This window comes from Heteronotia binoei, chromosome 10, assembly GCF_032191835.1.
Source record: "Heteronotia binoei isolate CCM8104 ecotype False Entrance Well chromosome 10, APGP_CSIRO_Hbin_v1, whole genome shotgun sequence".
Taxonomy (NCBI): domain Eukaryota; kingdom Metazoa; phylum Chordata; class Lepidosauria; order Squamata; family Gekkonidae; genus Heteronotia; species Heteronotia binoei.
This window is the reverse complement of record NC_083232.1, coordinates 105,388,765-105,415,840: the sequence shown is the minus strand read 5'-3', so window position 1 is coordinate 105,415,840 and position 27,076 is coordinate 105,388,765. Positions and strand designations below refer to the sequence as shown.

General features: G+C 47.7%; 1 protein-coding gene across 1 annotated transcript in view; it reads right to left on the bottom strand.

Moving 5' to 3' along the window:
- Positions 1-27,076, bottom strand: part of EIF2AK3 (eukaryotic translation initiation factor 2 alpha kinase 3) — a 101,503-nt gene that overhangs the window by 34,690 nt on the left and 39,737 nt on the right. The window contains exons 10-11 of the mRNA XM_060247873.1: positions 25,726-25,848; positions 17,373-17,522 (exon numbers count right to left, since the gene is read on the bottom strand). Coding sequence (XP_060103856.1) covers positions 17,373-17,522; positions 25,726-25,848 — 273 coding nt within the window. The remainder of the gene's footprint in view (positions 1-17,372; positions 17,523-25,725; positions 25,849-27,076) is intronic.

The following is a 27,076-nucleotide window of genomic DNA, read 5'->3' as shown; positions in this document are numbered from 1 at the left end:
ATCCTTATAGCCGCCACCTCCTGTGGCAGTGAGTTCCACATGTTAATAACCCTTTGGGTGAAGAAGGACTTCCTTTTATCTGTTCTAACTCGACTGCTCAGCAATTTCCCTGAAATCCTCCGAGTTCTTGTATAGTGAGAAAGGGAGAAAAGTACTTCTTTCTACTTTCTCCATCCCATGCATAATCTTGTAAACCTCTCTCATGTCACCCCGCAGTCAACATTTCTCCAAGCTAAAGAGCTCCAAGCGTTTTAAGCTTCCAAACCTTTAATCATTCTAGTTGCCCTTTTCTGCACTTTTTCCAATGCTATAATATCCTTTTTGAGGTGCAGTGACCAGAATTGTACACAGTATTCCAAATGAGACCGCACCATTGATTTATACAGGGACATTATGATACTGGCTGATTTGGTTTCAATTCCCTTCCTAGTAATTCCCTGCATGGCGTTGGCCTTTTTTATTGCAATCGCACACTGTCTTGACATTTTGAGTGAGTTATCTACCACGACCCCAAGATCTCTCTCTTAGTCAGTCTCTGCCAGTTCACACCCCATCAACTTGTATTTGTAGCTGGGATTCTTGGCCCCAATGTGCATTACTTTGCACTTGGCCACAATGAACCTCATCTGCCACTTGACGCCCACTCACCCAGCCTCAACAGATCCCTTTGGAGTGCCTTACAATCCTCTCTGGTTCTCACCACCCTGAACAATTTAGTGTCATCTGCAAACCTGGCCACTTCATGGCTTACTCCCAACTCCAAATCATTTATGAACAAGTTAAAGAGCATGGGGCCCAGTACTGAGCCCTGCGGCGCCCCACTGCTTACCATCCTCCGCTGCGAAGACTGCCCATTTATACTCACTCTCTGCTTCCTATTAATTAGCCAGTTTTTGATCCACAAGAGGACCTGTCCTTTTACTCCATGACTCTCGAGCTTACTAAGGAGCCTTTGATGAGGAACTTTATCAAAAGCTTTCTGGAAGTCAAGGTAAACAACTTCTATTGGGTCCCCTTTGTTAACATGTTTGTTCACCCCCTCAAAGAACTCTAACAGGTGTCAAGTCTGCTGTAATTCCTGTCTATGGTTAAGTTACATCTTTGGTTCAGGAAAAGGATCCTGGGTAAAAACCACTAGTTTAAGCTAGCCAGTGCTGCTAGCTTAAACTCTCCTCTCCTCTCCCCCCCCTCCTCTCCTTTGTTATGTAGCAATGCTTTGAAATGGGAATATGGGAACAAGATTGTAGTGCCTTCTCAGAGGAGCGCGGGGGAAGCTAGTGCCAAGAAGACGCGCTCAAGGCCGACCAGGCCTGAGAACGAAATAGTAACATCAATGTGTGAATGTGCCCTGCATAGAGTGCCCCTCCCTCAAGAATCCCTTTGATGTGTACCTTATATGATTGCTTTGTTTGTATACTCGCCAGTCTTTCAATCTAGCCCTATAGTCTAACAACATGTTACAATAAACTAAAAACTTTTATCAAAAAGGTCTCGTTATTGCAACATCAGACTTGACATTTTGAAAGACTCCCTTTTTCGGAGCTCAACCTTTCCGGCAACTTGAAAGCCCGATGGGTGACCAGATTCCGGACAACAGAGAACTTCCACCCGATGTGGGACTGGAGGGAGCTGCTACTCCGTGGCACGTCTTAGACCCAAGAAGAGCAGCAGAGTCTCCCCCCGAGTTCCAACTGGTGTTGTCACCCCGGCAGTACCAACCGAGGACCTCGACCACCATCATTGATCAGGTCCCACTCCGCCGGGACGCCATCCTGAACCGCCACATCAGGCCGATCCAGGTGGTTGGGGTAGAAGCCGCAAACCCGGGCTCTGGGGAGACGGGAGAGGCGGATAGCATCATCGTCGTCCAAGTCGGGGAAGACGAGGGCGAAGGGACTGGACCGAAAGCGGAGGACCAAAGCCCAAGGACCCGTACAAGGAGGACTACCAGATGTTCCGCTCGATGGTCCGCGGGGAGATTGACGGAGCGATCCGGGACCTGCGAGCCGAGGTCCACAACCTGACGGCCCAGCTGGGGATCGCGCTCGGAGGAGCGGTATCCCGGAGACCGGTGGCCGCCCAACCGGGGGCTCGGGGCCGACTGAGCCAACCAGCACCGGTGGTGGCCCCGCCAAGAGCAAGCGCTACACCAGCGCCGGTCCCCCAACCTCCTGCCCCCCCAGTGGCACCGCGGAATGTAGGAAGGGAGCTAGATGCAACTTTCGATGGGGACCCGGAGGAAGTGAATTACTTCGGAATCCAGGCGAACAGCTATATGCATTACTGGGGGCACTCCTTCCCAGATGAGTTTAGTCGAGTCGACTACCTGGGCTCGAAGCTGAGAGGGGCTGCTAAGCGGTGGTACGTGAGCTTGTGTGAAACCAGGAGCCCCGTCCTGGACGACGTGCACACCTTCCTGCAAGCCCTGCTGACCCAATATGAGGATCCATTGCTGGAATCCCAGGCTTTGGCGGCCCTGCGAGACATGCAGCAAGGGGCCCGACCCATACGCGAGTACGCGGCCGACTTCCAAGCCAACGTCGCCAGGGTCCGAGGGTGGAACGAGGTGATGAAGATCGAGCAGTTCACCAATGGACTGAATGCGAGTATCCTGGATCGGGCCCTCACCCAAGCCCGCCTGACCACCTTGGTGGGGTGGATCCAGCTGGCAGGGGAAGTGGAGAATAACTTAAAACGAGTGGCCATGCTACACCAACACCAATCGGGGAAGACCCAGGCGAAGACCGGACCCGGGAAGATTGAGCCCCCCAAAGGGAAGAAACCAGCCGTGGCGGTGCCGGTGGGGCCCCGCCAATGCTTCAGATGCGGGGACCCGAATCACCTCGCCTCCAACAGCCCACACCCTCCGCCTCTGCGGGCCCTGCCAGCTCCCCCCAAGCCGGCCACCCCCGGGCCCAAGAAGACACCCAGCCGCCCTAAGGATGCGGCGAAAAGCAGCGCGGTGGCTGTGCAGGAGGAGCTACTGGAAGAAGAGGTGCTCCTGTCCGCGGAGCTGGCCGACCTCGCCTGGGTGGAAGAGCCGGTGGGAAACGAGCCCGACCTGCTGCTCTGAAGGGTGCCTACCAGCAGGTCGATCAAGACGAGGCGCCATTGACGGTGAGAGTGACGGGGCGGTTGTATTTTGTGACTGTGAAACTGCTGAACCCCAAGCTACGGAGGTTCTTGCAGATTCGAGCACTGATAGACTCGGGGTGTAACAGAGAACTAATCTCCCCCAAAGTGGTGGAGGCCTTGGGACTAGAGAGCTCACAGCTGCCCCACCCCATGCTGTTTGAGCAAATGGATGGGTCCGTGATGTGCGGAGAGCCATGCACACGCGAGACACAGCCCTGCCCCATGGGGATCGAGGAGCACTGGGACCAAGAGTTTTTTGTGATTGCCCCTTCGTGCTCGTACCCAGTGGTACTGGGGGTGGGCTGGCTAGAGAAGCACGAGCCCCTAATTCGTTGGAGGGCGCAAACCATCAGGTTTCTGGACCCTGGGTGCAAAGGACATCTGTGGAATACGGCGTGGGGGCCAAGGGCTCCAGTCGCTAAGGAGACGGCGTGTGTGTCAGTGGAAGAGGTGCGCCCAATCCCCAAGGTTTACCGCGACTTGATGGAAGTGTTTAGCGAGAAGGAGGCAAATCAATTACCCCCCCACTGGAGCACGGACTGTGCCATAGAACTGATCCCTGGGGAAACCCTGCCCCGAGCCAAATTATACCAGATGGGGTGGGCCGAAAAGAAGGAACTCCGCAAGTTCCTAGACCAGAACTTGGCGAGGGGGTTCATCCGGCCCGCCACGGCCCCCCACGCCGCCCCAGTACTGTTCCGGAAGAAGGATGGCTCGCTTAGACTTTGCACCGATTTTCGCGGGATTAACGCGATATCCATGTCAAACGCCTACCCCATCCCCCTCATCCGGGACTTGTTATGAAGGATTATCTGTTTTAGATGTATTTAAATGGTTTAAATGGTTTTATGAATGATTATCTGTTTTAGATGTATTTAAATGGTTTATGAATATGTGTGTTTGATGTGTTGGCATGTTTGTGGAAGAGCACCTCATTTTGTTGCTCTCTTTTTGTTGAGAACAATGACAATAAATTTATCTATCTATCTTGAGTACGGTGGTGGGAGGGAAAATTTTCACCAAGTTGGACTTGCGAGATGCTTACTTCCGAGTACGCATCAAGGAGGGGGATGAGTGGAAGACAGTGTTCAATACCCCGATGGGACAATTTGAGTACTTGGTTATGCCTTTTGGGCTGCAGGGAGCCCCGGGGGTGTTCATGAACTTTATAAATGATGTGTTGAGGAAATACTTGTACAAGGGGGTGGTGGTGTACTTGGATGATATCATTATTTACTCGCAGGATGAACAATCGCACGTAAAATTGGTGAGGGAGGTGCTCAGCACACTGCTGAAGCACCAACTGTACGCTAAGCTGTCCAAGTGCCAATTCCACCGAACGGAGCTAGACTACCTAGGGTTTCGGGTGTCCGAGCGTGGGTTGGCCATGGACCCGGCAAAGGTCCAAGCAGTGCTAGAATGGGCCCCCCCGAGAACACGTAGACAGCTCCAATCTTTCCTCGGATTCGCAAATTTCTACAGGCAGTTCATAGAGGGGTTCGCCCGAATTGCCCTGCCCCTGACTGACCTGTTAAAAACCAAAGGCAAGGGTCCAGAGGCCAAACGGCCGGGGGCCGGGCTAAATTGGACGCCCGAGTGTCAAAGTGCGTTCGACCACCTAAAGCATCTGTTCACCAGCGAGCCCGTACTAAGCCACCCTGACGAGCAAAGGGCCTTCGTGGTTCAATGCGACGCCTCCGATGTGGCCGTAGGAGCCATTCTCATGCAGCGGGATGGGGAGGGGAAGTTGCGACCCTGCGCCTACATCTCCCAGAAATTTTCAGACGAGCAGCGCAATTGGTCTTTCTGGGACAAAGAGGCGTTCGCTGTCATGTTCGCTCTGAAAGCCTGGAGATCTTGGCTGGAGGGGGCCAAGGTGCCATTCGAAGTGTGGACCGACCACAAAAACTTAGAAGCGCTGACAGGGAAGCGCAAGCTGAGTGAAAAGCAGATCAGGTGGGCAGGGTTCTTCTCCAAATTCGACTTTACCCTAAGGCACATCCCGGGGACCAGAAATTTCTTGGCAGACGCGCTCTCGCGGCTCCCGCAACACAAGAGTCAGAAGGAGGAAGTGGTGGACTCTCTAATTCCGCCGTCCCAAGTGGCGGCCATGGTCACCACCCGTTCCCAGAAGAAAAGAGAGCTGGAAGGGATCAGCCGGGAGCGCGTCGCCCTAGAAACTGAGAGGGAGGGAGGTGGGCGCCCTGAGGGGGTGCAGAAGGGGAAGGACGGACTGTGGTACAAAGGAGATAAACTTTACATCCCGGAATGCTTGAGGAGAGAGGTACTGCAGCTCTGCCATTCTTCCAATCTAGCAGGACATTTTGGCTATGTAAAGACGCTGCACCTAGTAAACCGACAATTCTGGTGGCCTTCCCTACGGAAAGACGTATCGGGGTTTGTCACGAGCTGCCCATTGTGCATAATGGCCAAACGGAGGGGGGGGGGAAACCGCCTGGGCTCCTACAGCCGCTTGAAACAGCAAAACGGCCCTGGGCGGTGGTTTCCATGGACTTTATAGTGGAACTTCCCCCCTCCCGAGGGAAAACAGTCATCCTGGTAGTGGTAGACACTTTTTCCAAACAAGCACATTTCATCCCCTGCCCCCAATTGCCCACGGCAAAGAAACTAGCGGCCCTGTTTTTCGATCACGTGATAAAATTACACTCATTTCCCGATAAGGTCATTAGTGACCGCGGGCCGCAGTTCGTTGCCACCTTCTGGCGGGAGTTCTGCAAACTAGTAGGGATTGAGCTGGGACTGAGCTCAGCGTACCACCCCCAAACGGACGGACAGACGGAGAGGGTTAATGGGGTGCTGGAGCAATACTTAAGGTGTTTTGTGAACCAACGCCAGTCGGATTGGGTAGATCTGCTCTCCTTCGCTGAGTACTGCTACAACAACAGCATGCAGAGTTCCACCAAAGCCTCCCCCTTCTCCACAGTGTTCGGCTATGAGGGGAAACCAATCCCCCTGCTACCAGGGGGAGACAGCAAGGGGACCCCCTCAGCTTTTGAGCAATGGTGGCAAGGGCCGAGTAGCAGTTGGCCGGCAATCAAAGAAAACCTCGAGGCAGCCAAAGAATCTTAAAAGAAGCAGTATGATAAATCCCACACCCCGGCGGGAGAATTCAAAGTAGGGGACTCTGTGTTCTTATCGACTAAAAAGCTGCCCCTCAATCAGCCATCCAGGAAACTCGCTTATAGGTTCCTGGGGCCCTTCAGGATTAAAAGAGTGATCAACCCAGTGACTGTGGAACTAGACCTACCGCCAGCTTTGGGTAAAATTCACCCTGTGTTTCATTGCAGTTTGCTCCGCCGGGACCCCGGGCCGTCGAGTTGGCACCCTCCCCCAGCCGGGGCCCCCACCACTTTGGTCGATCGCTGCCGCATCATCCAAGAAGCCCAGGACTGTGAACCAATCAAACTTCCTCCGCAGCCGCGCGCCGTGGAGGGGGCTTAGGGGGGGCAGTATGTCAAGTCTGCTGTAATTCCTGTCTATGCTTAAGTTACATCTTTGGTTCAGGAAAAGGATCCTGGGTAAAAACCACTCTGTATACCAGTGCTGCTAGCTTAAACTCTCCTCTCCCCCCCCTCCTCTCCTTTGTTATGTAGCAATGCTTTGAAATGGGAATATGGGAACAAGATTGTAGTGCCTTCTCAGAGGAGCGCGGGGGAAGCTGGTGCCAAGAAGACGCGCTCAAGGCGACCAGGCCTGAGAACGAAATAGTAACATCAATGTGTGAATGTGCCCTGCATAAAGTGCCCCTCCCTCAAGAATCCCTTTGATGTGTACCTTATATGATTGCTTTGTTTGTATACTCGCCAGTCTTTCAATCTAGCCCTATAGTCTAACAACATGTTACAATAAACTAGAAACTTTTATCAAAAAGGTCTCGTTATTGAAACATCAGACTTGACAACAGGTTAGTGAGATAAGATCTTCCCTTACAGAACCCATGCTGAGTCTTCCTCAATAACTCGTGTTCATCAATGTGCCTACTCATTCTGTCCTTGATAATGGTTTCTACCAACTTTCCTGGTATTGAAGTCAGACTGACTGGCCTGTAATTTCCCGGATCTCCTCTGGAACCCTTTTTAAAGATGGGGGTGACATTTGCTACCTTCCAGTCCTCAGGAACGGAGGCAGATTTCAATGAAAGATTACAGATTTTTGTCAGGAGATCCACAAGTTCAACTTTGAGTTCTTTCAGAACTCTTGGATGTATGCCATCCGGACCTGGTGACTTATTAGTTTTTAATTCGTCAATCAGTTGTAGGACCTCCTCTCTTGTCACCTCAATCTGACTCAGGTCTTTCAACACCCCTTCCAAAATTAGTGGTTCTGGAGCGAGCAAACACTTCTCATCTTCCACAGTGGAGACGAAGACAAAAAATGCATTCAGCTTCTCAGCCATTTCCCTATCCTTCAGTAATCCTTTTACGCCTTGGTCATCCAAGGGCCCCACTGCCTCCCTGGCTGGTTTCCTGCTTCTAATATATTTGAAAAAAAAATGTATTGTTGGCCTTTATGTTTTTTGCAATATGCTCCTCATTGTCCCTTTTTGCCTGCCTGATCATAGTCTTGCATTTGATTTGTCACAGCCTGTGTTCCCTTTTATTAATCTCACCTGGAATAGCTTAAAGGGGTCCTTGACCACTTAAAGGGGTCCTTGTCAAGTCTGCTATGAGTTACTCAATATCTGTATTAAGTTTGGTTCTGAAGTAAAGGAGTCTGGGTACTTTACAGTGTACACCGGGGGCTGCTAGCCCACTTTCCTGCCCCCTCACTAGAAAGGCCTTTGTTGTGTAACCTGCTTTGAAATGCTAACATGTGAACAAGATGTAAATGCTAACATGTGAACAAGATAGTGGCGCCTTCCCAGCCTTGTTCTCTGTGGGGAGTATGGGGTGTCAAGGCTTCGGCCTGGGAACGAAAGAAGTAGCATCCTAGTGTGAAGATGTGTTGCATAGATTGCCCCCCCCCCGTAGGAATCCTTTAGATTCATACCTTAAATACTGGATTAGTGCATATGTATTTCAGTCCTTCAATCTCTGCCATGGTCTCTAGTTCTGATTACAATAAACTTGTTACTCTATCAAGAGACTCGTTATTGAATTCAGCCGACTTGACATTTTGAAGGACTCCTCTATCTTGGAGTTCAACCTTTCCGGCAACTGAAAAGGCGATGTCCGAACAGTCTCCGGAGAATGGAGGATTCCCAACCAGAGTGGAGGGGGCCGAGACACCCTGGCACATCCATACTGCCAGAAGGACCGCGGCCTCCCCTCCACAGTTTCAGCTGGTGGTGACCCCACGGCAATACCAGCCAAGTACCTCCACTACGCTGATGGATCAAGCCCCGGTCCGACGGGAGGCGATCATGACCCGCCACACCAAGCGGGTCCAACGGGCTGAGGCCGCCGCCGCCCACCCGGGCGAGGCGAGCGAAGGCGCCGGAGCCGCGGGGGCGCAAGCCCCCGGGAGTGGAAGCGAAGGGGCCGAGTGCGGAGCGGATGACGGAGGGGCGAGCCCCAAGGACCAGACCGATGAGGAGTACGAGGCGTTTCGCGCGATGGTCCGCAGGGAGATCGACGGGGCGGTGAGAGACCTCAAGGACCAGATGCAGACCCTGACCGCGCAGCTGGGCAGAGCGCTGGGGGTGACCGGGGCTCGCCAGCAACAGCCAGCCCCGACGGGTCCGCGGGGACCCCCGGTTCAACAGGGCCCCGCCGCCCCTCCACCCGGAGCGGCCCCGCAAGCCCCAGCGGCGCCCCCTCCTGCCCCGGTCAGACAAAGAGACCTGGGGGGAGGCCGGGAGCTGGACGCCACGTTCGACGGGGACCCGGAGGAAGTGAACTACTTCGCGATCCAGGCGAACAGCTACATGCACTACTGGGGGGACTCATTCCCCGATGAGATGAGCCGCGTGGACTACCTCGGGTCGAAGCTACGGGGCGCAGCGAAGAAGTGGTATGTGAGCCTATGCGAAACCAACAGCCCGGTCCTCCACTTCGTAAACACTTTCGTGCAAGCCCTGCTGACCCAGTACGAGGACCCCCTGCAAGAAACCCGAGCGCTGGCGGCGCTGCGGAACATGAAGCAAGGGGCCCGATCCATCCGAGAGTACGCGGCCGACTTCCAGGCCAACGCCGCCCGGGCTCGGAACTGGAACGAGGTGATGAAGATCGAGCACTTCACCAATGGGCTGAACCCGAGCATCCTGGATAGAGCGCTCACGCAAGCCCGCCCCGATACCCTGGTGGGGTGGATTCAGCTGACGGGGGAGGTGGAGACCAACCTGAAACGAGTGGCGATGCTGCGCCAAGCACTGGCCGCCGGCAGGGGAACGCCGAAAGCAAGCCCCGGGAAGGCTGAGCCACCTAAAGTCAAGAAGCAGGCGGTGGCTGCCCCGGGGGGCCCCCGACGTTGTTTCCGGTGTGGGGACCCCAACCATCTGGCCTCCGGCTGCCCCCAATCAGCCACCGGGGCCGCCCCACCGCAGGGAGCCACCCGCCCGGGCACCCCCGGCCCCAAGAAAACCACCGGCCGCCCTAAGGACACGGCGAAGAGCAGCGCGCTCCTGGTGCAAGACGACCTACAAGAGGAGGAGGTGCGTCTGTCAGAGGAGCTGGCCGAGCTGGCGTGGGAAGAGGAGCCGGCGGGAAACGACGCCGACCTGCTTTGAACGGTGCCAACCAGCAGGTCGACCGAGAGGAGGCACCGCTAACGGTGAGACCCACGGGAAGGTTGTACTTTATAGTGGTCAAATTGTTGAACCCAAAGCTAAAAAGGTTCCTACAGATCCGGGCCCTCATAGACTCGGGCTGTAATAGAGAGCTGATTTCCCCCAAGGTGGTGGAGGCTCTGGGGTTGAAACGCTTACAACTGCCCCACCCCATGCACTTTGAACAGATGGATGAGTCAGTAATGGGGGGGGAACCCTGCACGCAAGAGACTGAGCCGTGCCCCCTGGGGATTGAGGACCACTGGGACTCAGAGACGTTTGTGATCGCGCCCGCCTGTGGCTACCCCGTGGTCCTGGGAGTGGGGTGGTTGGAGAAGCACGAGCCCCTCATCCGCTGGAGAGCCCAGACCATCAGATTTCCCGACCCAAGTTGCAACCAGCACCTTTGGCAGGCAGCATGGGGGCCACGAGCGCCAGCCGCTCGGGAGAGGGCGTGCGTCCTGGTGGAAGAGGTGCACCATGTCCCGGACGCCTACCGCGACCTGATGGAAGTATTTAGTGAGCGGAAGGCCAACCAGCTACCCCCCCACAGGAGCACAGACTGCGCGATAGAACTAATCCCCAGGGAAAGCCTTCCCAGGGCCAAGCTCTACCAAATGGGGTGGGCTGAGAAGAAGGAGCTGCGAAAATTCCTAGACTTGAACTTGAAAAGGGGGTTCATCAGACCTGCGACGGCCCCCCACGCGGCCCCCGTGTTGTTTAGAAAGAAAAAGGACCACAGTCTTAGGCTTTGCACTGATTTTCGTGGGATTAACGCGATTTCCATGTCAAACGCCTACCCCATCCCCCTCATCAAAGATTTGCTAAGCACGGTGGCGGGGGGGAAGATTTTCACAAAGCTTGACCTGCGGGACGCGTACTTCCGAGTGCGCATCAAGGAGGGGGATGAGTGGAAAACGGCGTTCAACACCCCGATGGGGCAATTTGAATATTTAGTCATGCCGTTTGGATTGCAAGGGGCACCTGGGGTGTTCATGAATTTCATAAATGATGTATTGCGGAAATTTCTGTACAAGGGGGTGGTGGTGTACCTTGATGACATCATTATTTATTCGCAAGACGAACAATCCCATGTGAAACTAGTGAGGGAAGTGTTGGCCACCCTGCTGAAGCACCAGCTCTACGCCAAGCTGTCTAAATGCGAGTTCCACCGCACGGAACTAGACTATTTGGGCTTCCAGGTGTCTGGGGACAGGCTGGCCATGGATCCAGCTAAAGTTCAGGCAGTTCTAGAGTGGGCCCCCCCGAGGACACGTAGACAGCTCCAAAGTTTCATCGGATTCTCCAATTTCTATAGGACATTCATTGAAGGGTTCGCCCAGATCGCTCTGCCCCTAACAGACCTCCTGAAGACGAAGGGGAGGGGGGAGGAGGCAAAGCGACCAGGGGCCAGGCTGAATTGGACACCGACTTGTCAGGCGGCTTTCGACCGGCTTAAACAACTGTTCACAAGCGAGCCAGTCTTAAGCCACCCAGATGAGCGGAAGGGGTTTGTGGTCCAATGCGACGCCTCCGATGTCGCCGTAGGAGCCATTCTCATGCAGAGGGATGAGGAGGGGAAGCTGAGACCCTGCGCTTACATTTCGCGAAAGTTCTCAGAGGAGCAGAGGAACTGGTCAGTGTGGGACAAAGAGGCTTTCGCTGTCATGTTTGCACTGAAAACTTGGAGGTCCTGGTTGGAGGGAGCCAGGGTGCCCTTTGAGATATGGACGGACCACAAAAATCTAGAGGCACTAACAGGGAAAAGAAAATTGAGTGAAAAGCAAATCAGGTGGGCGGGCTTCTTCTCCAGATTCGACTTCACCCTGAAGCACATCCCGGGGACCCGCAATTTTCTAGCAGACGCCCTGTCCAGGCTCCCACAGCATGAGAGCCAGAGAGAGGAAGTGGTAGATTCCCTGATCCCCCCCACACAAGTGGCGGCTATGGTCACTACCCGCTCGCAGAGGAAAAAGGAATTGAGTGGGCTAAGCAAAGAACGAATCACCCTAGAGGCCGAACGGGAGGGAGGTGGGCGGCCGGAGGGGTTGCAGAAAAGAAAAGACGCTCTTTGGTACAAGGGGGAGAAACTGTACATCCCGGAAACATTAAGGAAAGAAATTCTCCAACTAAGTCACTGCTCCAAATTAGCTGGGCACTTCGGCTATGTAAAAACCTTGCACTTAGTGCACCGGCAGTTCTGGTGGCCGTCCCTAAAGAAGGATGTGTCGGACTTTGTAGCTGATTGCCCGGTGTGTGTGATGGCAAAAAAGAGGGGGGGGAAACCCCTGGGACTCCTACAGCCTCTGGAAACAGCAAAACGGCCATGGGCCATAGTGTCCATGGACTTCATAGTCGAGCTACCATCCTCCCGGGGGAAAACAGTCATACTGGTGGTAGTGGACACGTTTTCAAAACAAGCCCACTTCATCCCCTGCAGCCAATTACCCACGGCCAAGAAGCTAGCGACTTTATTTTTCGACCACGTGGCCAAGCATCACTCCATCCCTGACAAGGTCATAAGTGACAGGGGGCCTCAGTTCGTTGCCACCTTCTGGCGGGAGTTTTGTAAATTATTAGGGATGGAACAGGGGCTAAGCTCTGCCTATCACCCCCAGACGGACGGACAGACTGAGAGAGTGAACGGGGTGCTAGAGCAGTACCTACGGTGCTTTGTGAGCCTACGCCAGTCAGACTGGGTGGACCTCCTCCCCTTCGCTGAATACGCTTACAACAACAGCGCTCACAGTTCCACAAAAGCATCTCCCTTTGCAACAGTGTTTGGGTATGAGGGAAAGCCGATCCCCATGCTGCCAGGGGGGGAGGGATTGACGGGCTCAAGTTTCGAGCAATGGTGGCAAGGTCCCAGCCAATGTTGGCCAGCCATTCAAGAAAACCTGAAGCTGGCTAAGGAGGCGTATAAAAAACAGTACGATAAAAGCCATGTGCCAGTCTGGGACTTGAAGGTGGGGGATTCCGTATTTCTGTCAACAAAAAACCTGCCTCTGGCACAACCGTCTAGGAAATTGGCTTTTAAGTTCTTAGGGCCATTCAAAATCAAGCGGGTGATCAACCCGGTGACAGTAGAGTTAGACCTCCCCCCTGCCCTTGGTAAAGTCCACCCTGTTTTTCATTGCAGCCTACTGCGCAGATCTCCGGGGCCGTCCAAATGGCATTTGCAAGATTCACCAACCCTCCCCTCGAAGGGGGAGTGCCGGAGCCTCTCGGGGCCCGAGTTCGGGAGCCATAAATGTGAATCGCCCTCCTTGCAAGGCCGCCCGGCAGGGGGGGGGGCCCTAGGGGGGGCAGTATGTCAAGTCTGCTATGAGTTACTCAATATCTGTATTAAGTTTGGTTCTGAAGTAAAGGAGTCTGGGTACTTTACAGTGTACACCGGGGGCTGCTAGCCCACTTTCCTGCCCCCTCACTAGAAAGGCCTTTGTTGTGTAACCTGCTTTGAAATGCTAACATGTGAACAAGATAGTGGCGCCTTCCCAGCCTTGTTCTCTGTGGGGAGTATGGGGTGTCAAGGCTTCGGCCTGGGAACGAAAGAAGTAGCATCCTAGTGTGAAGATGTGTTGCATAGATTGCCCCCCCCCCCCGTAGGAATCCTTTAGATTCATACCTTAAATACTGGATTAGTGCATATGTATTTCAGTCCTTCAATCTCTGCCATGGTCTCTAGTTCTGATTACAATAAACTTGTTACTCTATCAAGAGACTCGTTATTGAATTCAGCCGACTTGACAGTCCTCCTTACCTTTTACAGCTTCCATTACTTTATTTGTTAACCATGCAGGCCTTTTCTTATACCTGTTTGTGCCTTTCCTAACTTGTGGCAAATATTTTATCTGAGCTTCTAGGATTATAGTTTTAAATAACCTCCAAGCTTCCCTAAGGGTTTTGACTGTATTTAGCTTTCCTTTCAGTTTCCTCTTCACATGCCTCCTCATCTCAGAGAATTTACCCCTTTTAAAGTTAAACGTGGTCGTGCTGGTCTTTTGGGTCTATTTATATAAATGGTGAAATCAATAATGTTATGGTCACTACTCCCAAGCGGTGCGATCACTTTTACATCTTTCACTAAGTCTTGGGCATTACTTAGGACCAAAACCAGGATCGCCCCACCCTTGGTAGGTCCTGTAACCATCTGCTCCATAGCACAGTCACTGAGAGCATCTAGAAACTCAAATCTCTTTCTCTCGATCTGAACACATACTGACCCAATCAATCTGCGGGTAGTTAAAATCACCTATTACGACACAGTTTTTACGTTAAGCCACTATCTTTAATCCTTCCATCATATTATAATCGTCCTCTATCTTTTGATTTGGTGGGCGATAAACTCCCATAGTTAAATTGCCTTTTGGGACCTCTATTTCAACCCAAAGCTGTTTGATAATGTTTTATTGAATGTTGTTAGCCGCCCTGAGCCTGCCTAGGCGGGGAGGGCGGGATACAAATAAAATTTAATAATAATAATAATAAAAAGCATTTCTAGAAGAGAATCTAATTCTCTGACCTCAGTCTTACTGGACTGTATACCCTCTCTGACATACAGAGCCACCCCACCTCCAACCCTTCCCTCTCTATTCTTCCGGTATAACTTACGGTATATCCAGGAATCACCGTGTCCCACTGATTCTCCTCATTCCACCAAGTTTCTGAAATTCCCACAATGTCTGTGTTTTCCCCCAACACTAAACATTCCAACTCACCAATTTTACTTTGAACACTTCTAACATTTGTATACAAACATCTATAATTTCTCAGGCAAGTTAGGCCCGCAACCTTCCTCCTGCCGCCTCAAGACTTTGGTAGACAATCCATACTGTCACCATCTCAGTGGACAACTCTGATCCATCACCCGGTAGAAAAGCAACAGCTAACCCTTCATCTCTTTGAGACGAGTCCTCCCAAACCAGAGACGTTTCATCTCCTGTCGGCTTTCTCCCAAGATTTACCGTATTTTTCGGACTATAAGTGCACTTCCCCCCCCAAAAAAAAGTAGGGGGGAAAGTGTGTGCATCTTATAGTCCGAAGGTACGTACCTTCGGGGGGGGGGGATCTGCTGCCTCTTCCTCCGATCCGGCGCTTCCCCGCGCCTGCCTGCCTGGCTCCATCTTCTTCAGGCAAGCGCTGGGATCGCTCCACGTGGCCCCAGCGCTTTGCAAGCGCCGGCTGCGGAGGGGGCAGCGTGCTTCCTACTTGCCTGTGTCCCTGCCTTCAGCTGTGATGTTTAAAGCAAGCGCTGGGATCGCTCCCTCCCCCCTCCGATCCCAGCGCTTGCTTTAAACATCACAGCTGAAGGCAGCACAGGCAAGTAGGAAGCACCCGCCCCTCTGCAAACGCAGCGCTTTGCGAGCGCCGGCTGTGGCGAGGGCAGCGTGCTTCCTACTTCCCTGTGTGCCTGCCTTCAGCTGTGATGTTTAAAGCAAGCGCTGGGATCGGAGGGGGGGAGGGAGCGAGCCCAGCGCTTGCTTTAAACATCACAGCTGAAGGCAGGGACACAGGCAAGTAGGAAGCACGCTGCCCCCTCCGCAGCCGGCGCTTGCGAAGCGCTGGGGCCACGTGGAGCGATCCCAGTGCTTGCCTGAAGAAGATGGAGCCAGGCAGGCAGGCGCGGGGGAAGCGCCGGATCAGAGGAAGAGGCAGCGGATCGCCCCCCCAGGAGGAAGGTGCGTCCTATCCTCCAGAGCGCCTTATGGTGCGAAAAATACAGTAGTTTAAAAACTGCTCTGCCGCCTTTTTGATTTTAAGCGCCAGCAGCCTGGTTCCATCTGGGGACAAGTGGAGACCGTCTCTTTTGTACAGCTCCCGCTTGTTCCAGAAAGCATCCCAGTGCCTAACAAACTTAAACACTTTCTCCCTACACCATCGTCTCATCCACACATTGAGACTTCTAATTTGTGCCTGTCTTTCCAGTCCTGCACGTAGAACAGGTAGCACTTCTGAGAAGGCTACCTTGGAGGTCCTGGCCTTAAGTCTCCTGCCTAGCAGACTAAATTTTTCCTCCAGGACCTCACAACTGCATTTCCCCACATCGTTGGTGCCAACATGCACCACGACCACTGGCTCCTCCCCAGCACTGTCTATCAGCCTATCTACAACACGTGCAATGTCCGCTACCTTCGCACCAGGCAGGCAAGTCACCATACAATCAGTACGCGGTTTTGCCACCCAGCTGTCTACTTGCCTAAGGATTGAATCACCAACTACCCCCCTATCTCCCTGTCCAGGGATGGTTCCTTGGTGCAAAAGGATACCCCCTCACCAACTGAAGAAGAGGTCCCTTCTGAGGCACATTCCCCTTGTCCTCAGCACTGTGCCCTGTTCCCTCTCAACCCTCATGCTCCCTGGCAGCAACGGGGCTGCCATGTTCAGAGTGGGGCTCATCTAATACGTCCCTGAGAGTCTTCTCCGAGTGCCTAACTGACTGTCTCTGCTTCACCAGGTCAGTCACCTCGGCCTCAAGGGTACGAACTCGTTCCCTGAGGACCAGGAGCTCGTTGCATCAAGCACACACCCAATACTTCTGTCCTGTGGGCAGATAGTCATACATGTGACACTCAGTGCAAAACACTGGAAAGCCCCCACCCCCCTGCTGGCACTCTACCTTCATGACATCTTTTTTAAAATATACAGTCACCTTTTAAATCCTGTTTGTTTATATGGCTCTCCTTCTGGAGGGGCCACATATGCAGGGGCTGTCCATTTGAATATTTTGTAGCACCCATAGGAGCAGAGGAAACATGTATTATGTGTGGCCCATCCAATGATTCAGAAAAACATCCCCGCGAGACCTCTTGAAGGTGTGCCCTTTGCTATAAAATTGAGTGCATTTGGCATTCAGGTTTGTTGCAAAGTCATAGATAACTGAAGTGCCCCATTCTCGAAAAAATGGAAATTTGTAATTGGCGCCGAGTTCCTACTCGTGTTCCAGCAAGCTTTCTCTGCTGAGGCAGTTGACATGGGTTTTCTGAAGCTCTGGCACATGAACCGCTCTCAGGCAAAGATTTCTTAGAATATTGGAAATAAACCATATGAACAATTCAATTTACTAACCTTGGTATCAAGGCAAAGAGAGACACATAATGATGCAAACTGGTCAGTGATTTTTATGGTACACGTGTTCCCTTCTCCCACTGATGCCAAAAAAAATGATCCCTTAACCTATGCTGGTTTTATGGGAACTGTTAGTCCCAGCTTGTGTTTTTTTTAAAGTTTCCTTCTAGCATAGTGGTGTTGTAAAGTGCATACATATGTTTTTTATCTTTCTGTGCAAAGAAAGTATTAAGAGTTTTAATAAAGATATGTATATAGTATTTGTTTATTCTATGTGGTTCTTATGTTAAGCAAGTTTGGCCACCCCTAGTATAAACTCTTGTATAATTGCACTCACCTTATGACAGACTACATGATTCCCTGTTTAGATATTCTGAAGTGGAATATTATACCCTTCAGAACCTTTTAAGTAAGCAAAGACCTTTCCCATGAACTGACAGTGTACCTTTCATCTTTCAGCCACAGTTCATCCATCTGTTCTTGCCAACTCTCCGGTGGCGCTTCTAGCCAAGCATTGAAATACCGAACAATACCAGGGTGTTCAAGTTTTGCTAATGCTTTGACTTCACGCATCACTTTTTCACGAGCCAACTCTCTAGAATTTGGAAAAAAATAAGAAAAAATCACACACTTCATTCAGGGACAAGCTGAGACTATGAATACCTGACCGTCAACCCCGTCTATTTTCCCTTTAAGATGGCTATCAAGCAGGAGTTCTGGTTTTCCTCCATTCCCTACACCCCTCTTTTCCACGTCCCTTCTACCATCTGGCAAAGGATGTTTACCTAACGGAAACTGCCTTGCTATGTCTAATGCCCAAACTCCCCTGCAATTCCAGGCACTTCACAGGCCTTATCAGTTTCACAGTGTGACAGAATCAAAGGGTTAATGGAGAAGCTGAGGACTCAGAAAGCCCTGAGTCATGTGACCCGAAGGTGGGGGCCAGGGGTGCTCAGAACTCTCAAGTCCTGAGTGACAGCTAACGGCTCAGAGGGTAACTGTCAGAAAAAAATGGTCAGAAAGAGGGAGTTGGACTCAGAGTGTGGTGAGAGACTTGGTGTGAAGTGAAGCTCTGTGAAATCAGCCAGGTGGCTGAGCGTGAAGCATATCTCTAGGTCACGAGGGCCCTCTAAGGAAGAGGAAGGTGACAGAGAGTGTCTTTTTTTTTTTGTCCAAAAACTTTTTTATTGAATTTAATAAACATACAAATAAAGCAATCAATGACTGTATCTGCAATCATTCTTTGTGTATAAGTATAGCATACCAACAGAAAACAAAATATAAATATATATACAAAATACAAACAAAACAAAACATACATACATTCACACACACATACATAATTGGCAGCTGAATTAAAAAATAAGTACTCTGTCCATATATTAATTACATCAAATTAATAACGTCATAATATCTACCAGGTATACATGTACGCATCTGATCTACAGGACCAAAAGAAAATTTAAGAAATGGAAGCCACTTGTACATCAGAGATTCGTTACTTTCTGAATTGTTTATATTGCATAAACTATCTGCTATCTTGTCCATAGCATAGACCTCCCAGATCTTAGCATACCAGGTTTTAACTGGAGGAATATTGGGAGATTTCCAAAATTGGGCTAACACCATTTTAGCAGCAGCTAGTAAAAGGGATATCAGGGATTTATTGAGAGAAGTAATAGAAAAATCTTTCCAGCAGTCAAGCAAAATGAGTTCCAATCTTAAGGGTAAACTATAGCCCGTGATATCCTTGATTTTCGCCACAATTACTGCCCAAAACGACTGCACCCTCGGGCAAGACCACCAGCAGTGTATAAATGTGCCCACCTCTCCACAATTTTCCCAACATTTGGAGGATTGATTTATCGCCATATGGCTTAATCTCTGAGGTGTTAAATACCACAGAAACAAAATTTTTTGAGTTTGTAATTGTATATTCAATGATTTTGAAACAAACGAAGGAGATGACCAGATTTGTTGCCAAACATCCTCCTGAAAATTAATTGAACTATTCCTTTGCCAAATTTCTTGATAGGATAACCAATCAACAGCATCAATGTCTAGCAAACCCTTATAAATAAATGAAATCAGTCCCTTCCGCTTTAAAAAAGGAGAATATAGCAAGTGTTCAAAGAAAGTAAGAGGTCGATTGAAATTGTATTTCTTTAAGAGTGATGTCACCAAGTTGTTAGTTTGCAAGTATTCAAACCATGGGATTTTTGTCCCACCAGTTTTCTCTTCCAAAGATTTTTTGTCGAGCATTTTTCCATTGGACAAAATATCCACAAACCTATAAAGGTTATATTTTTTCCAAATTGGAACAGACTTGTAAAAAAACCCCGGTTGAAACCAAGAAACATCCACAAAATGAGATAGTGGAGATATTAGAGGGGCTAAAGAGAGGCGACGTTTGTCCCAAATCTGAAAAATAGCTTTAAGAAAAAGGTTGGAGGCGATAATAGGAGGTCTATTCTTCGGAAATTCCCATAATATAGAGTGAAACGATTTGTTATTTAGATAGGTATCTTCTAGGGCCTTCCAACCTGAATTCAAGTCAGCATCATGGTATCTAACAAGGCCACCTAAAATGGCAGCTTCATAAAATTTATGCAGATCCGGAAGAGCCAGACCCCCTGAGGATTTAGAACGAATAAGAGTTGCATACCCTATTCTAGACAAGCCCTTGTTCCAAATATATCTTAAGAACGAACGACGCCAACCCACAAATAAATCATCAGGAATAAGAATAGGAATGGCTCGAAATAAAAACAGAAATTTGGGGAAAATAAAAGATTTAATAATCTGAATTTTTTCATTCCAGGGAATGCGTGCAGAATTTTTATTCTTTTGCAGGGTAAGAATGTCCTTAATCAATAAATGATGATTAACTTTAAAAATATCTCCCAATTTCAAAGGTATATTGATCCCCAAATATGTCCAATATCTATCAATTTTTTTAAAGTGATAATTAGAGTAGATGGAGTCTTGGAGAGCATCCGAAATTGTGATGGGATAAAGAATGGTTTTGGATGGGTTTACTCGAAGGCCTGATATAGAAGAAAATACAGATAATAAATCAAAGACAGCCGGTAAAGAAGACTTAGGTTTTGTAACAAAAAGCACTAGGTCATCTGCAAACAAAGACACCTTAATTTGTTTCTTTCTAATAGGGATACCAGCGATAATATTGGTATCACGGATAGCATTAGCAAGAGGTTCTATTGCGATCGCAAAAAGCAGAGGAGACAATGGGCAACCTTGCCTCGTCCCTCTGAAAAGATTAAATTCTTCAGAATCCAAATTATTAATAGAAAGAATAGCAGAAGGCGATTTATATAAAGAATGGATTATCTTCAGAAAATTCGGGCCAAAGTTCATTTTCTGCAGTAAGGTTGTAAGATAAGGAACTTCAACGGAGTCAAAGGCTTTTTCAAAATCAATAGACAAGATAAAAGAAGACTCAATATTAAATTTCCGGCAGTATTGAATAACATCAAGGACCATTCTCGTATTGTCCGTTAACTCACGGTGTGGGATAAAGCCCGATTGGTCAGGATGAATGTAGTTCCCTATAAAGGTATTAAGCCTAGCCACCAGAGCTGCTGTAAAAATCTTATAATCACAATTAAGGAGCGATATCGGCCTGTATGAACTAGGGTCTAGTAAGTCTTTGTCCTTCTTTGGAAGAAGTATGATTTTTGCCTGTGACCAAGTAACGGGGAAAGAACCAGACTGTACAAACTGATTACAGGCGTCTGCCAAGATGGGAGCCAACAAAATGTTAAAAAATTTATAAAATTCTGGTATAAAGCCATCTCGGCCTGGAGATTTATTGGATTTCATAGACTTGATAGTCTCCTGTATTTCAAGTGCAGTAAAAGGTTTGTCCAAAAAGGATTTAACCTCAGGAGAGACAGGCTTAATAACTGAGTGAGTGTCTAAGAAAGATGAAATAAGGTCTGCTGATGGATGCTGGGAGGAATATAGAGATGAATAGTACTTTTTAAACACTCCTACAATATCCTTAGTGGAATGTTTCAAGGTACCAGATTTAGAACGAATGGAAGAAATAGCCATTGAGGATACTCTCTTTTTAACCTTCCATGATAGGAGTTTAAGAGATTGAGGAGTTCGAAACCAATATTTTTGTTTTATAAAAGCCATTTGTTTTTGAATCTTGGAGACGTCAAGAAATTCTAATTTTTTTCTTTCTATAAGAAGTTTTGAATAAGTTTTTTTGCTACCAAATTTTTTAAATTTCTCTTCCAATTTGGTAATGTTGGCAACCAAATCAGATCTAATTTTTTCTTTTTCTTTTTTATACGAAGAGGCAATAGCCATAAATCTGCCACGAATTACAGCTTTAAAAGAATCCCAAACTATATGCTGGGGTACTCCACACTCCATATTGAATTGAAAAAATTCTTTAATGTCTTTTTCAATGGAATCTGTAACCGATTTCATAGACAGAAGTTTACTATCCAATCTCCAATTAAAAGAAAAAGATCTGTCAGTAACGCCTGACATATACCCTTCCAACCATGCATGATCAGACCAAATCATTGGGCCAATTTTACTTTAGAAAAAAGATTAGAAATAGAATCTGAAACTAAAAGAAAATCTATTCTGGAATAAGTTTGATGACGAGAAGAAAAAAAGGTATAATCTCTTTCTTTTGGATGTCTGCTTCTCCAAATGTCTGACAGATTATAGGATTGAAAAACTTGAGCTAAATCATTTTGGCCATTCAAATCTTTTGATTGAGACCGTTTATTGGCAGATATAGGTAGCAGGCTTTTTTGAGATCTATCTAAAGAAGGATTAACAACATAGTTGAGATCTCCTCCCAAAATAATGGGCCCTGTATGAAAGGTTTGAAGTTGTGACAACGTATCTTTAATAAATGCAATTTGCCCATCATTTGGAGCATACACCGATGCCAGAGTATAAGGGCTACCATTAAAGACCCCATTGATAAAAATATACCGACCCCTAGGGTCAATTGAGGAATTTTCAAAAGTGAATTGGACTGATTTACCTATTAGGATGGCCACACCTCTTGCTTTGGAAGACCCATAAGCTTGAAATTGATGAGCAAAAAATTTGGACTGGAAGACCCTGGGCTGGTTACCCTTAAGGTGAGTTTCTTGCAAAAAAATTGTATCTGGTTTCTGACGAGAGATGGCAGAGGCAACCCGTTTTTTCTTAATTAAATTATTTAGCCCGTTACAGTTTAGAGAAAGAAATTTCAAGTGGCACTCTGCCATAATTGAAAGAGGAAAAAACCAAGGTTATCAAAATTATTACAATTTATAGCATTTAACCCAGGTGCCACCAGGATAGCTCGAGATGAATCCTGTAGATCAAATTTCAAAGGTATGAGGACAGATTTCAAATCAAAGGCTTTAAAAAACTTCCAGCTAAAACCATAATAATTCAATACAGTTATGCTGCCCATAACAAAAACAAAAAACCATAACCAACACCAGTGGTCTAGCATTAACAGACACTAGCCACTAACTCACCCTCCAACTCTGTTAACCCAAACTTGGGAAAACAACAACTACTTACTTAAAAGGTTAAATTTGAAGCGGAAGTCTTCCTTGCTGAAGACACCACACAACTAGCAACAACTACCAAATGGAGCTATTTAAAAAAAACCCCGAAGTTCTCCATTCTCCCTCTCTGCCAAAAATGCTTATATTTAACAATATCAACCCAGCAAAATTAAAATTTATAAACAGAATAACAGAGCCGAATGTATAGAGAGTTTTATAATGAAAGGCCACACAAAGCTGATTGAATCAAGGCTAAAATGCCTAGAAAGCTACATATAATAAAATCTGTGCCTTTTATCAACTCAGATTAGTGAATTAAAGATAAGTACAGGCAAACTAATATACCATGTGTAACAGCATCGGATCTCGATCACAAAGTTATAGTGAGATTTAAGACACTATGATAAAAATACAATGAAACTTTAAACAGAATTATGAACACTATTAAATACTGATCTCCCCAAACACTCCCCACCAACTATCCTTCAGCCACTTATAAGCCTATGTAGGGAGATGTGATAGTAAGGGAAACAAATTTCCAAACCTTCATAATATCATACGGCACAAACTGACACACACATACATTCCCTACCAACCCTCTGTCTCACACACTCATTTCCATTCAAGAATTCACAAAGGAAGGGAAAAGGACCTGACACTTCATTAACTCACAGTAGAAAGAAATATATTGATATAAAGCCCTGATCATACTATTTAAGTTTCTCACTCAGATCTACCCCCCCTCTCACTCACTCCCACACCCTCTCTCGTCACCCAGCCTCCCCATTCAAACACCTACTTCCACTTACTTTTTAAACCATATATTCCAAGTCACTCCACTCTTCCAATCATGCATACCCAATCAACCAAGAAGATTTCCTTTAATGAGTTGATTTAAATTAATAACTCCCTCACATTCATAACATTGCTTTCAAAAAAATATAAATAACAAGGGGGAAAAAAAGGGGGGGGGGAACCCCCCAATTTCATATATAAACACTGCTTCATAAGCACCACGTAGGCAAAGCTTATAAGTCAGCAGTTCAGTAGGCAAAGCTTATATGTCAGGGGGAAAAGGACGCCAGGAATCCTCAACAAAAAAAAAAAGGGGGGGGAGATTTCTGCATAGCAACAGTTCCAGCATTTAGCTTCTAGAAGAAACAGGCCGATCAGGACGGTTCAAAGGCACACGACGCCATCTAGTGTCTGAAGTTATTGAGTGAGCGTGGGAGGCTGCTTCCAGAAGGCCGGTGGGAACAGGAAGATTCATATCGCGGAGCATGCATAGGCCTGAGTTGAGGTCTGCAGCTACAAATGACTGATCCTGCACTGTAACTTGCAGCTTGTACGAAGCAACCCATCGATATCTGATGTTTTCCCTGTTCAGGATTTCTATAATTGGCTTCAGATTTTTCCGCCTTTGCAAGGTTTCAGAAGACAAATCCTGTAGAATTTGGACGTTGTAATCTCCTAGCAGAAGAGGATTTATAGCCCGGGCTTTTTGCAGCAACTTGGATTTCACTGAGGCAGAAGAGAAACGGACTAAAATGTCCCTAGGCAACGAAGTTTTCTGTCTGCGCAATGGGCCAATTCTATATACTGTCTCCAGGGCACAGAGATCAGAGTCAGAAAAACCCAATGCCTTCGATAGCCAGGAGGCTATCAGAGTTTTTAGATCAGAGGGGGAGGCAGAATTCTCGGGGAGCCCACGAATTTTAACATTCCCCATTTTCAGTTGGTTCTCAAGTGCAATAATTTTATCAGTGGCCCATTCATCTCTTTTATAAAAATACTGAGTGTCCTGCTGCACAGCACTTGCCATGTTAAAAGCAGAATCTGCCGTCTCTGCCACCTTCTCTAAGGACGTTTTGAAACCCTCCAATTGAGCAGAAAGGGGCTGGATCATGGCAGATATTTTGTCAGTCATATTTTGTTCCAGTTTTTGAAAAGCCTCCATTACCTCAGAACGAAATGAAGCTAGGTCTGCTGCTGTGTTTTCCCCTCCTTCCGACGCCATCTTGCTTGCAGGGCTGCTTGCTTTTCCTGAGGCCTTAGCCTTGGGCTTTTTTGGAAAATAGTCTTTAACAGAGTTCCTTGAATTTCTTTTTGATCTGGGTTTTTGACCATCTACTGTTCCCATACTAATTAAAGGAAAAAAAGAAAACAAACAACAACGCTGGGCGCTTGCTTAAGTGGATTTGGCAGGGGTAAGTAAGGAGCTCTGCTTTCAGGCGTCCATTCCCTATGCGTGCGACGCCACGCCCCCCACAGAGAGTGTCTAAGAGAAAGACCTTAGTGGTCACAGACATATGATACACTGCTCCAAGGAGCTTATAAAGCGGCTGAGGGAGAGCCGTGGGTCGGAGGGAGTCAGGAGAGCTGGGGCTTGTCAAACCAGACGACTCGAGGGACCAGGCACTCAAAGCCCAAGAGGCCAGCTTGATTCAAGTTTAGGAGAGTGGATCAATAGAAGAACTGTGTACCCTGAAATACATCAGTGCACTGCTGGAGGGTCTAGCCGACCTACTGTATAGAAAATGTTATTCATACAAGATACAAACTAGCCTCTGTACATACAACTCACCCCCAGTCAAAGCCTATTTTGTAAATAAAGCACTATAGTTTACTGTTACGTTCTCTGGTGCCTGTGTGATTGGGAAAGACTTCAAATCTGCAGTGGTCCCCTGCTCATCTATCGTATCAGACCCCCGAAGACACTAATGTATATTTAGCTGCCCTCGCTGAGGCTGGAGGCGATAGGCTGGCGTCACCATAGAAGGTGTGATAATTAGTGACCAGCGTTGGTAAGGAATGAATTTCAGAGGATCACAATAAACTCAAATAGGAGACTGGCAAACTATTTGAAAGATAGAAGACATAAGCAAAGGGTGAGAAGTATAAGAATACATGCAAATATAACGCAGAATCCGAAGGAGATTAGAGAAGCCTTCCTTGATTTTTATTAAACTTTATATGCAAAAAAAGATATAGTTGAATTTGTGGAGCAAAGCTGGAGATGTCGCATGCGCAGTCTTGCGAATCGAATTTTAAAGAATTCTGAGATAGATAGATAGATAGATAGATAGATAGATAGATAGATAGATAGATAGATAGATAGAAAGAAACACACAAATACTGTACACCACAGTAACATTTCACACCTGCATTACATATATTAACCAGATTTTGCCCAGCAATACTGAAGCCCAAATATTCAAATTTAGAAAGGCCTTTACATACCTATTGGGTAGACGTATTCTTTTGATAGCATAGTTGCAATCATCTACTTTGTTTCTAGCTTCAAAAACTACCCCAAATCCTCCACAACCAAGACACTGGATTGGCTCAAAATCTGTTAAATATCTGCAGAGACAGAATCAAAACATTATTAGCAACTAAAGTACTATATTCTTTGCTCATGTGCGTCCATGATACTTGTTTAACACATGTAGCTCAAATTCTCTTAAAATAAAAGTAGCGGCACTGGATCAGAACAACTGTCTATATGACTCAGCATTTTGTTCCATACAATAGCTACCCAGATGCATCTAAAAGGCCTAGTGGTATTATTGTCCCTAAGCACTCTTATTCAAGGTGTTACTTTCTCTGAACATGGATGCTTCATTTAGTTCAAAACAACTTATAGCTCTATCCTCAACAAATTAGTTGAATCCCCTTTTAAATCCCATAAAATTAATGGCCAGCGCTACAACCCAAGAGCGGATTTCACAAGCTAATTATTAGTTGAGTACAGAAGCACTTCTATCCTAAATATACGACCAATTAATTTCATTGGGTGCTGCCTACAATCATTATGGAAGAACGAATTCCCTCTATCACTGCCCCAGACAGAGAGTTCCATCAATATGCTGTGGCAGCCATTGATGGACCTCTACTCCAGACGTTGATCCAGTTCCCTCTTGAAGCTGTCTATGTTTGTAGCCACCACCACCTCCTGTGGCAGTGAATTCCACGTGTTAAATCACCCTTGGGGCAAAGAAGTACTTCCTTTTATCAGTTCTAACCCGACTGCTCAGCAATTTCATTGAATATTCACAAATATTCATATTGTGAGAAAGAGAGAAAAGGTCCATCAATGGCTATTAACCACAGCATGTCGATGGCACTGTCTGGGGCAGTGATAGAGGGAATAGAAAGAATTCCCTCTCTACCCCACAAACAATTGCATGAACATTCACCATGTATTCCTCCCCTCAGCCAGCATTTCTCTAAGGCTTAAGCTAAAAAGCCCAAAACTCCTTGGACCTTCCTTGCATGGAAGATTTCTCCAATACCTTGTAATTGCAGCAACCTTTCCCTGCAGCTTTTCCAATATCCTTTTTGAGGAACCATAGCTAATACTAGATACAGTACTCAAAATGCAAGCACACCACACAGCTATACAGGTATATTATTTACAAAGAGTCTTGGATTTTTTTTTAAACGCTTGGGGCTCTTTAGCTTGGAGAAACGTTGACTGAGGGGTGACATGATAGAGGTTTACAAGATTATTCATGGAATACCGAAGGTAGAGAAAGAAGTATTTTTCTCCCTTTCTCACAATACAAGAACTCGTGGGCACTCAATGAAA